The sequence below is a fragment of the Misgurnus anguillicaudatus genome, chromosome 6 (assembly GCF_027580225.2).
Source record: "Misgurnus anguillicaudatus chromosome 6, ASM2758022v2, whole genome shotgun sequence".
NCBI lineage: Eukaryota > Metazoa > Chordata > Actinopteri > Cypriniformes > Cobitidae > Misgurnus > Misgurnus anguillicaudatus.
Window position 1 is genome coordinate 14,344,798 of NC_073342.2, and position 13,147 is coordinate 14,357,944.

The 13,147-nt window shown below is 40.4% G+C and overlaps 1 protein-coding gene across 1 annotated transcript in view; it reads right to left on the bottom strand.

The window, feature by feature from the left end:
- The window catches only part of lrp5 (low density lipoprotein receptor-related protein 5), a 75,420-nt gene that overhangs the window by 13,621 nt on the left and 48,652 nt on the right, over window positions 1-13,147 (bottom strand). Inside the window, exons 9-14 of the mRNA XM_055192036.2 lie at window positions 5,176-5,392; window positions 4,794-5,083; window positions 4,046-4,272; window positions 2,888-3,072; window positions 2,489-2,812; window positions 136-332 (exon numbers count right to left, since the gene is read on the bottom strand). Of these exons, the coding sequence (XP_055048011.2) occupies window positions 136-332; window positions 2,489-2,812; window positions 2,888-3,072; window positions 4,046-4,272; window positions 4,794-5,083; window positions 5,176-5,392 (1,440 nt within the window). The remainder of the gene's footprint in view (window positions 1-135; window positions 333-2,488; window positions 2,813-2,887; window positions 3,073-4,045; window positions 4,273-4,793; window positions 5,084-5,175; window positions 5,393-13,147) is intronic.

Genomic DNA, 13,147 nt, shown 5'->3' on the forward strand with positions numbered 1-13,147 from the left:
TTGCCATTAGATCAAGCCAGGTGTGTGTGCAGCAAGATTGGAGAGTACCAAATGCTAAAACCCAATGGAAAACATACTGGTGTGTGGTGGTTATGGTATTGGTAACAGGTAAGATTCCCTATGTCAGTGTGTTACCTGATTGCCGTCGTCTCGAGACTTCCGGATGTTCTGGCGTCCATCCACCCAATAGACAAATCGTTCCAGGGGGTCGAAGCTGATGGCACGCAGGTTCTTCATAACGTGGATGGGCAGAATCATGTCCGGACTTTGTTCTCCCAGGACCATGCGACTGATGGAGCTCTTTTGGCTGAAGAGCAGAAAGCTAGAGGGCGCTGTAGAGCAAAGCAAGACGAGTGACCGAATTGTGAGTACATAGGTTGGTGTCTCTTATGACATGATGAAGGTAATGACTAACTTTTAATGCAATCATCAAGCTCAGAGCAATCAGACTTTCCCTGAAGGCCACGGAAGAATGTGGACAGAATGTGGGATTGCAACAGTGTTGCCAAAAACGTTTGGCCAAAGTTTCCCGGCAAACATTCTTACTGGCTCGCTCTTTGAATCAAGTTCTGTTATTTCTAAACTTATAAGGAATTAAATGCATATGCCTGAGTTTTGCATGGCATGAAGCCATTGTTTTCTAAAGGAGTGTCCATCTGCCAACTACATCCTTAACGCTTTGACTCATTTTTATGTCTGGAGAACCAGTTGAACTTTATGACTGAGAGGCCCTAGCAGCAGAAGATTTATAAACTGCATGCTAGTATGAACACTTTGTTTTATTTAATGAAATGAGCGAGTCCCATTTGCTAATAGTGCGTTCACACCAAATGCGAATGAAGTATTAAGAACGAGTGATTTACATGTTGTGTCAATGCAAAGACGCGATAGGTATCCGGGGTTAGACGCACATAATGCGTAATTTGAAAAATTTGAATGTTGGCGGATATTCACGATGCGTCAAACAATCAGAAGCTTGCTCTAGTAGGGACGTGATTACAACATAGCAAGCTGAGGCAGAAATACGAATCAACGGAGGAAAAATCATCAGTCGGAATATGGAGAGAATTTCACGCGTGAATGGAGAGAATTTCACGCGCGAATGGAGAGAAACTGTCTACTAAAAATCTTTCAAGCACAAATGACGAGAATTTCATAGGCGAATGGCGAGAATTTCAAGCGCAAATGATGAGAATTTCCTGCGCGAATGGAGATAATTTCCCGAGCGAATGGAGATAATTTCACGCGCGAATGGAGAGAATTTCACGCGCGAATGGAGAGAATTTCACGCGCGAATGGAGAGAATTTCACGCGCGAATGGAGAGAATTTCACGCGCGAATGGAGAGAATTTCACGCGCGAATGGAGAGAATTTCACGCGCGAATGGAGAGAATTTCACGCGCGAATGGAGAGAATTTCACGCGCGAATGGAGAGAATTTCACGCGCGAATGGAGAGAATTTCACGCGCAAATGGTGAGAAACTGTCTACTAAAAATCTTTCACGCGCGAATGGAGAGAATTTTATAGGCGAATGGCGAGAATTTCACGCGCGAATGGAGAGAATTTCACGCGCGAATGGAGAGAATTTCACGCGCGAATGGAGAGAATTTCCCGAGCAAATGGAGAGAATTTCACGCGCGAATGGAGAGAATTTCACGCGCGAATGGAGAGAATTTCACACGCGAATGGAGAGAATTTCACACGCGAATGGAGAGAATTTCACACGTGAATGGAGAGAATTTCACACGCGAATGGAGAGAATTTCATGGACAAATGGCAAGAAACTGTCTACTAAAAATCTTTCACGCACGAATGACGAGAATTTCACATGCAAATGGCGAGAATTTCACGCGCAAATGGCGAGAAACTGTCTACTAAAAATCTTTCACGCACGAATGACGAGAATTTCATAGGCGAATGACGAGAATTTCTCGCGCAAATTATGAGAATATCACACGCAAATGACACGAGTTAACCCAAAATGTTCACTCATCCAACTGCACGCGAATAGTTTGATTTATTCACTTCATTCGCATTTTGTCATACTCATTCATGCATTTAATGTTTCGAAAAAGTATTTTCGAAAAAACTGCTTTCAAATGAGAGCGTATTTTAGTGAGCATAAAATAGTGAATGATGAGAATTTCACGTGCAAATGACGATAATTTCATGCGCAAATGACGCAAGTTAACTCAAAATGTTCACCCAACCAACTCCACGCGAATAGCTTAATTTATTCGCTTCATTCGCATCTGGTGTGAACGCACAGTAACACAAACGTCCATGCATATAAGGTTTTCGAAAAATCTTTCTGCACCTGCTTTTAAATAAGTGTATTTTAGAGAGCATAAAATAAGAAGAAATTGCAAAAGATAAGGTTGTGGGCAAAGCATTTATATGGAAACTGTTGGGCACGTATAGTTCTCAGGAATGCCCTTATATGGCAACATACTATGCTAATTAGCACCATCATACGACAAAACTTACAGCTGCAGTTGCGTCCATTCGCCTCAAGTGTGTAGTGTGAAGCACAACGACACTGGGCCCCCGAGGGCGACGCTAGGCAGAGCTGAGCGCAGTTCCCGTTGTTTTGGGAACACTCGTTGGTGCCATCTTGTCTAGAGGAGTGAAACACCAGGATGTCCATGACATACTCCAGGTGGCTCTGCACCACCGTGCGGTTCAACCCACTGCGCTTGTCTGCTCGCTCGATGCTGCGTAGCTTCCAGTCCGTCCAGTAGATGTAGTCACGGTACTGGGTCAAACCGAAAGGATGAGGAAGATCGTCCGCCACAATTTCCCTTTGCAAACCTGAGAACGAATAAAGCAGATGTTTAATATTAAAGTACAAAGCAGAGAGGTATGCTAGGAAAACTAGTTTGTTACCTTGCATGTTTGTAGACTCGATCATGCAAGTATCCAGGTCTGTCCAGTACAGCCGCTGGTCGATGTAGTCGATGGTGAGGCCGTTGGCTCTCCCCACTTTATCCACCAATGTCACGATGTTACTGCCATCCATGTGAGCACGGGCGATCCTGGGTCGACCTCCCCATTCAGTCCAGTACATGTACCTGCAAACCCAAATCATTTACACAAGATTACCTGACCCCGTATACAACAAAACTAGCCGAACTGATGAATAAGGCACAATGTAATGAAACAAACAAATTAGGTTTAAATATAGTTACAGCAAGTAAGACCTGGTATGACCGGTTAGATCGACAGTAAGTCACTTTGTATCAAGTACCCATCACAGACAGAAGCAAAAGAAAGTCTTCTGGTCTACTTCCTGTCTGCACGAAACAATATAGATGTTATTTCTCCCCCTTATCGGGTAAAGCAAGCATTGACAAACGTGTGTCTATCCAATCCCTCAACTCAATCATTTACACCACCGGGCTAAAAGTCAACCGAGTCAACACCTTTATCTGTGAAGGTGAGAAGAAACAATGCCGAAGAATGTGTTGGCTAATAGAGAGAGTCGTGCCTCATAAGCCGCAGGAATGCCTGATGGGCGCTGGAGGACATGACTTCACTTCTTTCAGCCACACTTAGGGCTCGTGGCATGTTGCCACTTGCTTTCTGCCACACATACAACTCAATGCCCTGCAGAAACACTGTGATAGCGATGAGTGTGTCTGAGTATTGGTATGTTATGGCTTTGTATCTATTAGATATTAAAACTAGCGGTAACTGTTATGTAGCACACATCCAGAGGCTATGGCTTATCAAAGCATGAAAAAAGATCCAGTGAGGACATTGGGCTAAAAATGGCATGCAAAGGGCTAAAAATGGCATTAAAAGTGCTAAAATTAACTTTTTTGCCACACCTGCATATAAATAAAAAAAATACGGAAAACTATTTCTTACCACACTGCACTTTAAAAAGTGAAAAGTTGGATCAACTTAAAGGATTATTGCACTTTCATAAAAAAAATATTATTAGTCTTTGCTCTCTCTGCAAATCTGGACCCAGAAGTCATTTGATAAAGATTACAATCACAGTTAAACTAAATTTTTAGTTTTGAAGTAGGGGAAATGTACCCATTGGCTGGATCCAGAGCAAGAGAACGTGGGTTGTCCAGGTCCTTGCAGACCAGCACCTGTCGGTACTGGCCGTCTAAGCGAGCCACCTCAATCCGATTGGTACCCGTGTCAGCCCAGTAGAGGTTTCGACCCATCCAATCTACAGCCATGCCCTCAGGATAGTCCAGGCCAAACTCGATCACAGGTTCGATAGAACTGCCATTTATGAAGGCTCTGCTGATGGTCTGCGAGAAGAAAAATAAATGATGTTGGCTGCATAAATCCATTCACACTACAATTACTATTGCACAAATAATGTTATGAGATTGATGTGTGCATGACGCAGAAACTCGATTTGGCATTGGCAAATATTTCTCTCAACGTGTCCAAATATCTTTTACCATGACCATATTTATTGTTTTATGAGGGAAGATAATAGCACTTTAAAACCATACAAATGTTACTGTTGCAATATCTAAAAAAAAAAAAAATGGCTTGACCACATGCTGCTTAAGAGCTCTTGAGATGAATAACACTTAAATTTACTGCATTTATTCGCTTCGATTGAAGACAGTGGAATCTTTCGTTTGACGTTAAACATCAGAGATCTCTGGGTCGCAGGTGTTTTGGGTTAGGATCAGACGGATGCTTTATCATCATCCATTCCAGAGGTAAAAATCAAATATTAAACTATGCAACAACATGGCTTTGCTGGTTTCCTAGCTAGACCAGCTTGGCCTAGAAAATTCAAGATCACGAGAATCACCTTGGTGCTAATATCGGTCCAGTAAATCCTGTTCTCCAAAACATCAAAGTCCAGCGCAGATGCTTCTTTGACCCCAGTGAGAGGGATGGGGACATCGTTGCTGTTAGTGCCCAGCGAGATGCTTCGGATGTCTGCGCGGTTGGTGAAGAGCAGGAAGGCCTCTGGAACCACGCATGTGCGCAGATCGCTCAGCAGCTCGAGACCCATGGGACAGGCGCAGCTGAGACCCTGCGGTCGGTGGAAACACAGGTGACTGCAGCCGCCGTTGTACTCCGCGCAGCCGTTAGTACCTGATGACATAAGCGGAGATGCATTTTTGTTTTTATCGTTTATCAAGTTAAGAGTAATAGATCTGAATTGGTATGATAGCGGGAAATCTTACCGAAGGTCTCCGTAACTTTCGTGGCTTTAAGGCCCATGAGGTCAGGAAGCTGTTCAACGATGACCTCACGGGTGCCGTTGGCAATGTGAACTCTTTCGATGCTCCTCCGCTGCCAGTCCGTCCAGTAGATATGCTCTCCCAACAGCGTGAAACCGAAGATGTGAGGTAGTTTGTCCTCCAGGATGGTTATCCGATTAGTGCCGTCGATATTGATTACCTGCCGACAAAATGGGGCATTTGGTGAAAAGCCGGACATACATGGAAAAGCAAATTCAGCAATACAGAAATACACTTCCTGATCTAGTTTCTCTCAAATTTATAGCCTAAAAATGGACCACAAGACCACTCAAAAGGGGGAATAATATGCTTTTCATTTATTTATGGTTTGTTAGGATAGGACAATATTTGGCCAAGATACAACTATTTGAAAATCTGGAATCTAAAGGGTGCAAATTATTGGGAAAAAATATATAATTTTTAAAAAATATTTTTTATTAGATTTTTTTAATTTTCAAAAATGTTTAATATTGAAATAATAATAATAAAAACAATATACTAAATATTGGGGGGAAAAAATCGCCTTTGAATTTGTCCAAAGTCCTAAGCAACACATGATACAAATAATTTTTTATATATTTGTGGTAGGAAATGTACAAAATATCTTCATGGAACATGATATTTTACTTGATACCCTAATGATTTTTGGCTATAAAAAACACACGATAATTTTGACACATACAAATGTATTTTTGGCTATTGCTACAAATGTACCTGTGCTACTTATGAATTTTTTACGAGTGTTAAACTGTAAATGTAAAACTTTTACGTAAACATTTACGTATAACTGCATATAGGGCTGCACGATTGATTAAAAAAAAAAATCGGGATTACAATTACAGATGAAACTATTACATAATCGCCAAAAGACTCAATTACAGTAGCAATTTTGACAATTTTAAAATTTCCAAAAGAAATAAAAAAAACTTCAGCTATTCGTTTTGGATGTTTTACTAACAACATAATTCCCATAATTATTTGTTTTTTACATTATATTATTTACTTTTGAATGTTTAAAATTTACAATGCAAGCTGTTTCACAGAAAGCTATGAAACATAAAAATCTTCACTGTAAAATCTATTAATCATCAATAATCGCAATTACAATACAAAGGCGAATACTCTACAATTACAATTTTTTTGTCATAATTGTGCAGCCCTAACTGTATAATTTATAAGGCACTAAAAATAAATGCATAATGACTTTATATAATGATTTTAGTAATACTTAAAAAATGAAGTAAAATAAAATATTATTAGATTTATTCATAAGATAGTTAAAGGAAAACACCACCGTTTTTGCATATTTTACTATGTTCTTATCTCAACTTAGATTAATTAATACATACCTATCTTTTTTCAAAGAGTGCACTTTTAATCTTTGTACAACGCTTCGTGAATGTGTTAGCATTTAGCCTAGCCCCATTCATTCCTATGGCTCCAAACACAAGTTTTATTTTGTGCCATCATACTTACTGGGAAAATAGGGAAAACATGGAAGCGTTTGGTGGCTTCTAAATTCATCCCTGTTTGTAGCCATAGGAATGAATGGTGCAAGGCTAAATGCTAACACATTTACGAGGCGCTGTACAAAGATTAACTGCACGCATTGAAAAAAAAGATTAATTCGTCTAAGTTGAAGTAAGAACATAGTAAAAAATTGAAAAACGATGGTGTTTTCCTTTAAGTAACTATTGTGATAAATTAAACTGATACAATAACTCCACATTAAGTTGCTATAAAAAATCTTTGTCGATCTATATCGACACCTGTCAGATCGTAGGTGGTCAGATCAATCAATTGGGATTAACAGCCAAAAACAGGAAACAAACGAGCAAATCTGCCTGGATCGGTTTACACTTGCCAAACAGCTGTACACCACATGCACCATTGGACAGATCTACAAATGCTCAGATATTTGAACTGCCATAATTGCAGTATTCTAATCCAAACCAGCTAGGATTTCCCAATTGTGGAAAAAACCAACCAAATATGTAACTGCCAGAAGAGTAGCTATTTTAAGTCATTACAGAGTACGCAAGTTTGAGCATGACTTTGAATCTCTCTGTTCAGAATGAGGACCGTGTTTTCATTGCAGAAAGTCTACACAATAATTCTGATCCCAGCCAAGTACATTATATCTGAATGAGTGAACGTGACAAAATAAGACTCCGGTCGCAAGGGTTGCGTTACAGGGAGGAAAACACAGCAAACTGATATAGGGAAGGGAGCCAGAATTCAGAAAGAAAGAAAGAGAGAGAGAGAGAGAGAGAGAGAGAAGGAGATGAAGTAAGTGACAGACAAGAGTTTGAAAGCGAGTCGGTTGCTGGGAATCGGGTTCGTTTCTGAAAAGGTTGCAATTACCGTTTCTGGAAGGCGTCCCGACATTACAACTTCTCAAAGCACACTTTCTCTAAATAGATGCCTTCGCATTTTTCACGTTTGGTGAATGGGTGTCAGTTGCAGTAAATGCTGCCGACCTAATCAAATATATTTTGAACAAGCTGAAAGCCAGCAAAAAATAAAAAGTGCAACAACATCAAACCCACTGTCCTTTTTCGAATCCCTGCAGATGATCAATAAGAGACTGGGTACAAACACTGGCCGTATTTTGCCAACACTCACTATTCTCGGTTTGGTGGATCGAGAAAAAAAATGGGTAAAACTGGCTTGTTACAAATGACAGATAGCAGTGAAAACAATGCAAAATATAAATTATAAATGCAAGTAATCATATAATCGATTAACCAATATAATAAAAAAATGTGAAGACGCGTAATGTGCCAATGCTATCTGTACGCAATTTGTACGTATTTTACTAGGTGGCTAAATTATATCAATTTGTACAACCACATTTGAAATTTTTTGCATCATTTGTCTTTGCGCATTTGACGATTTTTTTTCATGATAATCGTATGTTTTTGCACAATTAAGTTAATCGTACGAATTCATACGAATTAGCCAATGCCTAAAATATGTACAAATTCTCGTGAGATCGGGCTGAATCTGCACAAAAGTCCTCGTGAAGTCATTCCTGGAAAGCATCCACGCTTTTAATGTTGCAAAAGCCGTTGGGAGTTTGTGTCACCCTATACCTGCGCAATTAGAAACGAAGAAATGTAGAAAGCCTCTGCGTGTTTGTTAAACTATTTTAAAAGCGCCTGCAGCCAGATGTCTTTGTTTGCTGAAAGAAACCCGTGACGGTTAACTCTATCACGTCTTCTCTCTCAATGATAAATGAGATTATAAACGCTCAAACAAGCAGGTCAGGATTGAGTGACAGGCGTATTAATGCAGCATATTGTTCCCAAGTAAAGTAGCTCGCCGAACAAAGACTTCCTGTGCGCACTCTTTCCCAACCCCAAGTCCTTCCTGTGAGGACTGGAGTGGGGGGGGGGGGGTTCCGTGGGATTGGGGCGGTTGCCAGCGACTGCCAGGGAGGGGTATCCACCTGATTTATTTTTGTAAGTCAGGCCTGCGCCTCCTACGGCTCAAGAAGTGGGTGACCCTCTGTAAAGTATGAAGACGACGAAAGAAAAATATAGGCGTGTTATTTTAAATCCACACCTTTTCTGGGAAACTTTTGGAATATTGTAGGAGGTTTGGTAAGACGGCCCCTAAGGGGGCTTTGATCAAAATTGTATAACCACACTATGCATACTTACAGTAGAGTATATAATGCAGAGCATGCAGTAAAATACCCAATTCAAAGTATACAATTACAATATTTACTTCCTCTATGAAAACCAGACACCACTTCCTGAAATTAAACATGCAACGTAATAAGGTCACATGACACTAAGGGGGCGTGTACACAAAACGTTTAAACGCTTGTGAAAATGCCAGGCGAACCCCAACTGTGGGCGCTTGCCAGCATTTCTTTAGCTAAGTGCTTTGGTTGCTATAATACTTCTTTTTTAATCAGTCGTTGACAGTGTTGGGGGTAACGCATTACAAGTAACAGGCATTACGTAATAATATTACTTTTCTGAAGTAACGAGTAAAGTAACGCATTACTTTATAAATGTACACATTAATATTTTAGTTACTTTTAAAAAAGTATTGCGAGTTACTTTTCGGTTTAATTAATTCAATTTTAAAATAAAATAATGTACTAAATTTAACTGAACATATTAGCATATAATTACGCACTCTGTGCGCCTGAGCGGGAACAGTTTGAGTCAGAAAAGGAGATGGCAGGCCAGAGCTTGACATTTTTGCGATCATAAAAAACACCTGTAAGGCCTGAAAGAGATCAAACCTCAGCCAAGCAAGAATAAGTAACACAAAAGTAACGTAAGCATTACTTTCCATAAAAAGTAACTAAGTAATGCAATTAGTTACTTTTTTGGGGAGTAACTTTATATTGTATTGCATTACTTTTAAAAGTAACTTTCCCCAACACTGGTCGTTGAATGATGCGCCAGTCGCTTGTTGTGATATTTGTCCCGCCCCTCCTCAACAGTGATTGGATGGGAAAGGGACATTGACGAACCAAGTGTTTTGCCATAAGTTGGAAAATTTGTCAACTCTGGGTGCTGAAAAATTGACAAAACTCGCAAGCTGCTGCCGTTTTTGGAAAACGCGGCGCTTCTATCGGAAACAATTGAAAGCTTACGCCGACCGCAGGCGTAAACGCCTTTGTGTACACACCCCCTAAACGTTTTCCTACAGTATGCTATTTCACATAATACTAATATGAAAAAGTAGTACTAATATGATAGTAGTTGCGCGACCATTCAGGGCTCAAAATTAACTTATTTATTTGGTAGCACTGGTGCTCCCAACTTTAAAGAGTTAGGAGCACCAGCAAAAATGTAGGCGCATCCATCCAAAAATTAATTACAATGTAAATGTTAATCGATTTATTTTATTAAAAATAAAACACCACCACCGGGCTTTACACGTCCTATGGCCAGCATTTAAAAGTTGGTCTTCTATTTTATTTTTTGCTGCATAAATTCCTAAACTAATACCCAGATGCGTTTGAAATAGTATAGCAGCAATAATAATTTAACAATTACAGGTAACATGATTAAGATTACATAGAAAATCTAGCAAACACGTAAAACACTGATTAATTGTGACATTACAAAAGTGACCCTAATATAGAAGGCTAATATATATTGGTATTGATAACTGCATTACCAGGATGCTTTTACTACTAAATAGGCAATGTTTTAAAAAATACAACAAAAACATACCATCAGCATTGTCGTATTCCACAGCAACATGGACCACAACAAGGATGTTTGTCGAATGTCCATTCACCAGCGCATGCGCACATACACCATCAAACACACTGACAGACAGGTCGGTGTCTCCATCAATAATAAACACATTTGTCATGACACGTCTTGTGTTTTTGGCACTTTCGCCATGTTTAAGCAAGGTACGTCTGGCGCTTTAAATGTTTTGATTCCGCCATTAACGCCGTTTTACAGGATTTAAAGTAAACACAGTAAGTTACATTTTCATAGCGGAGACACTCGAAATCTTTAAGCCAGCTCTCTGAAAGGTTTAACGTCAACTCGTATTTTCCGGTGGTGGAGTTATATTTGAATCCGGATCGTTGTCAAAAAATACAGTAATAACCTTGGCTGTAATCGGCTCGCTCTCATCATGCTCGCGACGCTTTCTTCTTTTCACATTTCCGCACTTCACGGCAACAAGGAATGACTGACGCTCATATTAGCCAATCTGCGGTCTTCATTAAACGCAAGAACTTAATGGTGAAATTTGATTGGTTATGTATCGTTGGAGAGAACACTGACCTGGGACAGCGCCAGCACGCAGGATCACAATCAACTCGCGTCACAACAAAATGGGCAGTCGCACAAATGCTCCCAAATATATTTTAAGGTCGCACAGATTAAATTTCGGTCGCATATGCGACCAAAATGGTCGCAATTTCGAGCCCTGCCATTGCATTCTTAACATAAGACAACGGTGTAGATGGATTAAGGTGTTAAGTGTTGGAACCACATGACCTGACACCTGAGGGGAAGGATGGGAATTGGAGGAAACTGAAGCTATTGTGATGGGTTTTCACACCTCAGACAGCAAAGGTGCTGACAATCTGAAGGAATGCCAACAAACGCAGACGTCGGGCCGAAACCGCAACGGTGCTTTTTCTTTCGACTCCAAACGCAGAAATGCCTCAAGGGTCCAAAATTGACTTTTACTGATGTTTCTCCAACCCTCTGGAAAGGTTGGATGGCTACACGAGATTTCATGATGAAGACCGGCCATAAGGAGTTGGGTCTTACAAAAATGTACCATAGTACCATCATGGCATTTTGTGAAGCGACTTGGAATACTTCAAACATACAATAGTACATGAATTTCATAACTGTGATGTACAAAGTACCACGGATTTATTAGCTAGTACAATCACTGTACTTTGGCGTAACTTACGAACATTTTCTGGACAATATGAAAGCACATCACATTTATGCTAGCAGTGCATTTATATGTGCTCCTTGGGGATTGTACCCACAATCTTTGCATTGCACTCTTTCAAAAAGGCTAGGTGATAAGAACTTGTGTTCAAAGCTGCTTTCTGTCTCAAAAAAAAAGGGATGCCTATAGACTACAAAAGTGTTTGGTTTTGTCTCACCTCTTTCACACAGCCTGGTAAACTGACTTCGCCACAATGACACAAACCAATGGGGGGTTGAGACGTCACATGACTTGCCAAAGAAAATGGTGTTTTTGTGGTGGTACAATACAATCCTGTAGACGTTTCCTAAAGGCCTGTTAGCCATCTTGAGATGTATTCAACAAGTTAATTATCCAACGTTTGACTTCAAGCTCGAGAATGTAAATATTCACCACTCCAAAGCATCATCAAAGGTCCATTATATCTGCACGACTAACACTCTGCGTCACTCCAGCGCTTAAATTTGTACGAGAAACTTTATATAGTCTTAAACATGAGAAGTATTCTTTTCCCAAGCTTTCCTTAGGCCAAGAAAACACAGGGTTTGGCCCGAAGTTCCCATGGAGGTAGGAATTTTTTTCCATTTGTGTAATCAGGAGTTTTTATTGGATGGCATACCTTGCCGACATCTGTTTCCCTTTTGCTGCTCAGCGTTGGACGTTGTTTTAACTGACCCCTTCTGTCCAGCCACAGTATCCTATCAGCATTCCTCAAATCCCCTTCTACAAAATCAAAACCTGCTTGGCTGTTTTGGGGGGAGCTGAGTGAAAGGAAAAGGGTGGAGTAGTTGCTACAAAACCGATTCTTTGTCTCAGAATTTTTGCTGAGCTCTCACAAACCCCCATACACCCATAGACAGGCACTGGTCTCTTTATGTTCTCTATTAGGGGAACAATTTTGAGACCCCCAGACTGTGGCAAGGTCTCAACAGGTCTTTCTGGCGTACAGAAGGGGGATGGGACAGAGAAAGCAAAGGGAAGCCAATAGGAGGAGGTGAGGGGTATAGAAACGCATGGCTGCCAGTGTACAGAGAGGCTTGTGTGTGCTTAAGGAGCGGCCAGCTGCCGAACCCCCTTTAGACCGCGTCAAACCCGTGCAGGTCTCGGAGGTCACCCAAAGACACAAAAGCGAACTCTGAGGGGAGTGAAAATCTGCAGTTTAGATACAGTGCTAAAAATTTGGGGGAAGACAGTTGAAAAGCCACATGTGTTATAGATAAAGTTAACAAGGGAGTAAATAAATACAAAATAAACAATGTTTGCTAGCTGCGTCAACTGTCGCAAACTGTTAAGCCTTTGGAAAAATGATATTAGCCACCAAAGTTATCAAAAAATGTATTTCTTTAAAAACACAAGAATAAAAAAATACATATAATTTTTTACATTATTGTGACCAAATTGTTGGGACTTTCTTCTAAATGGTTGCTAGGTCATTGCTATGCGGTTGCTAGGGCATTGTCGAGTGGTTTCTTGG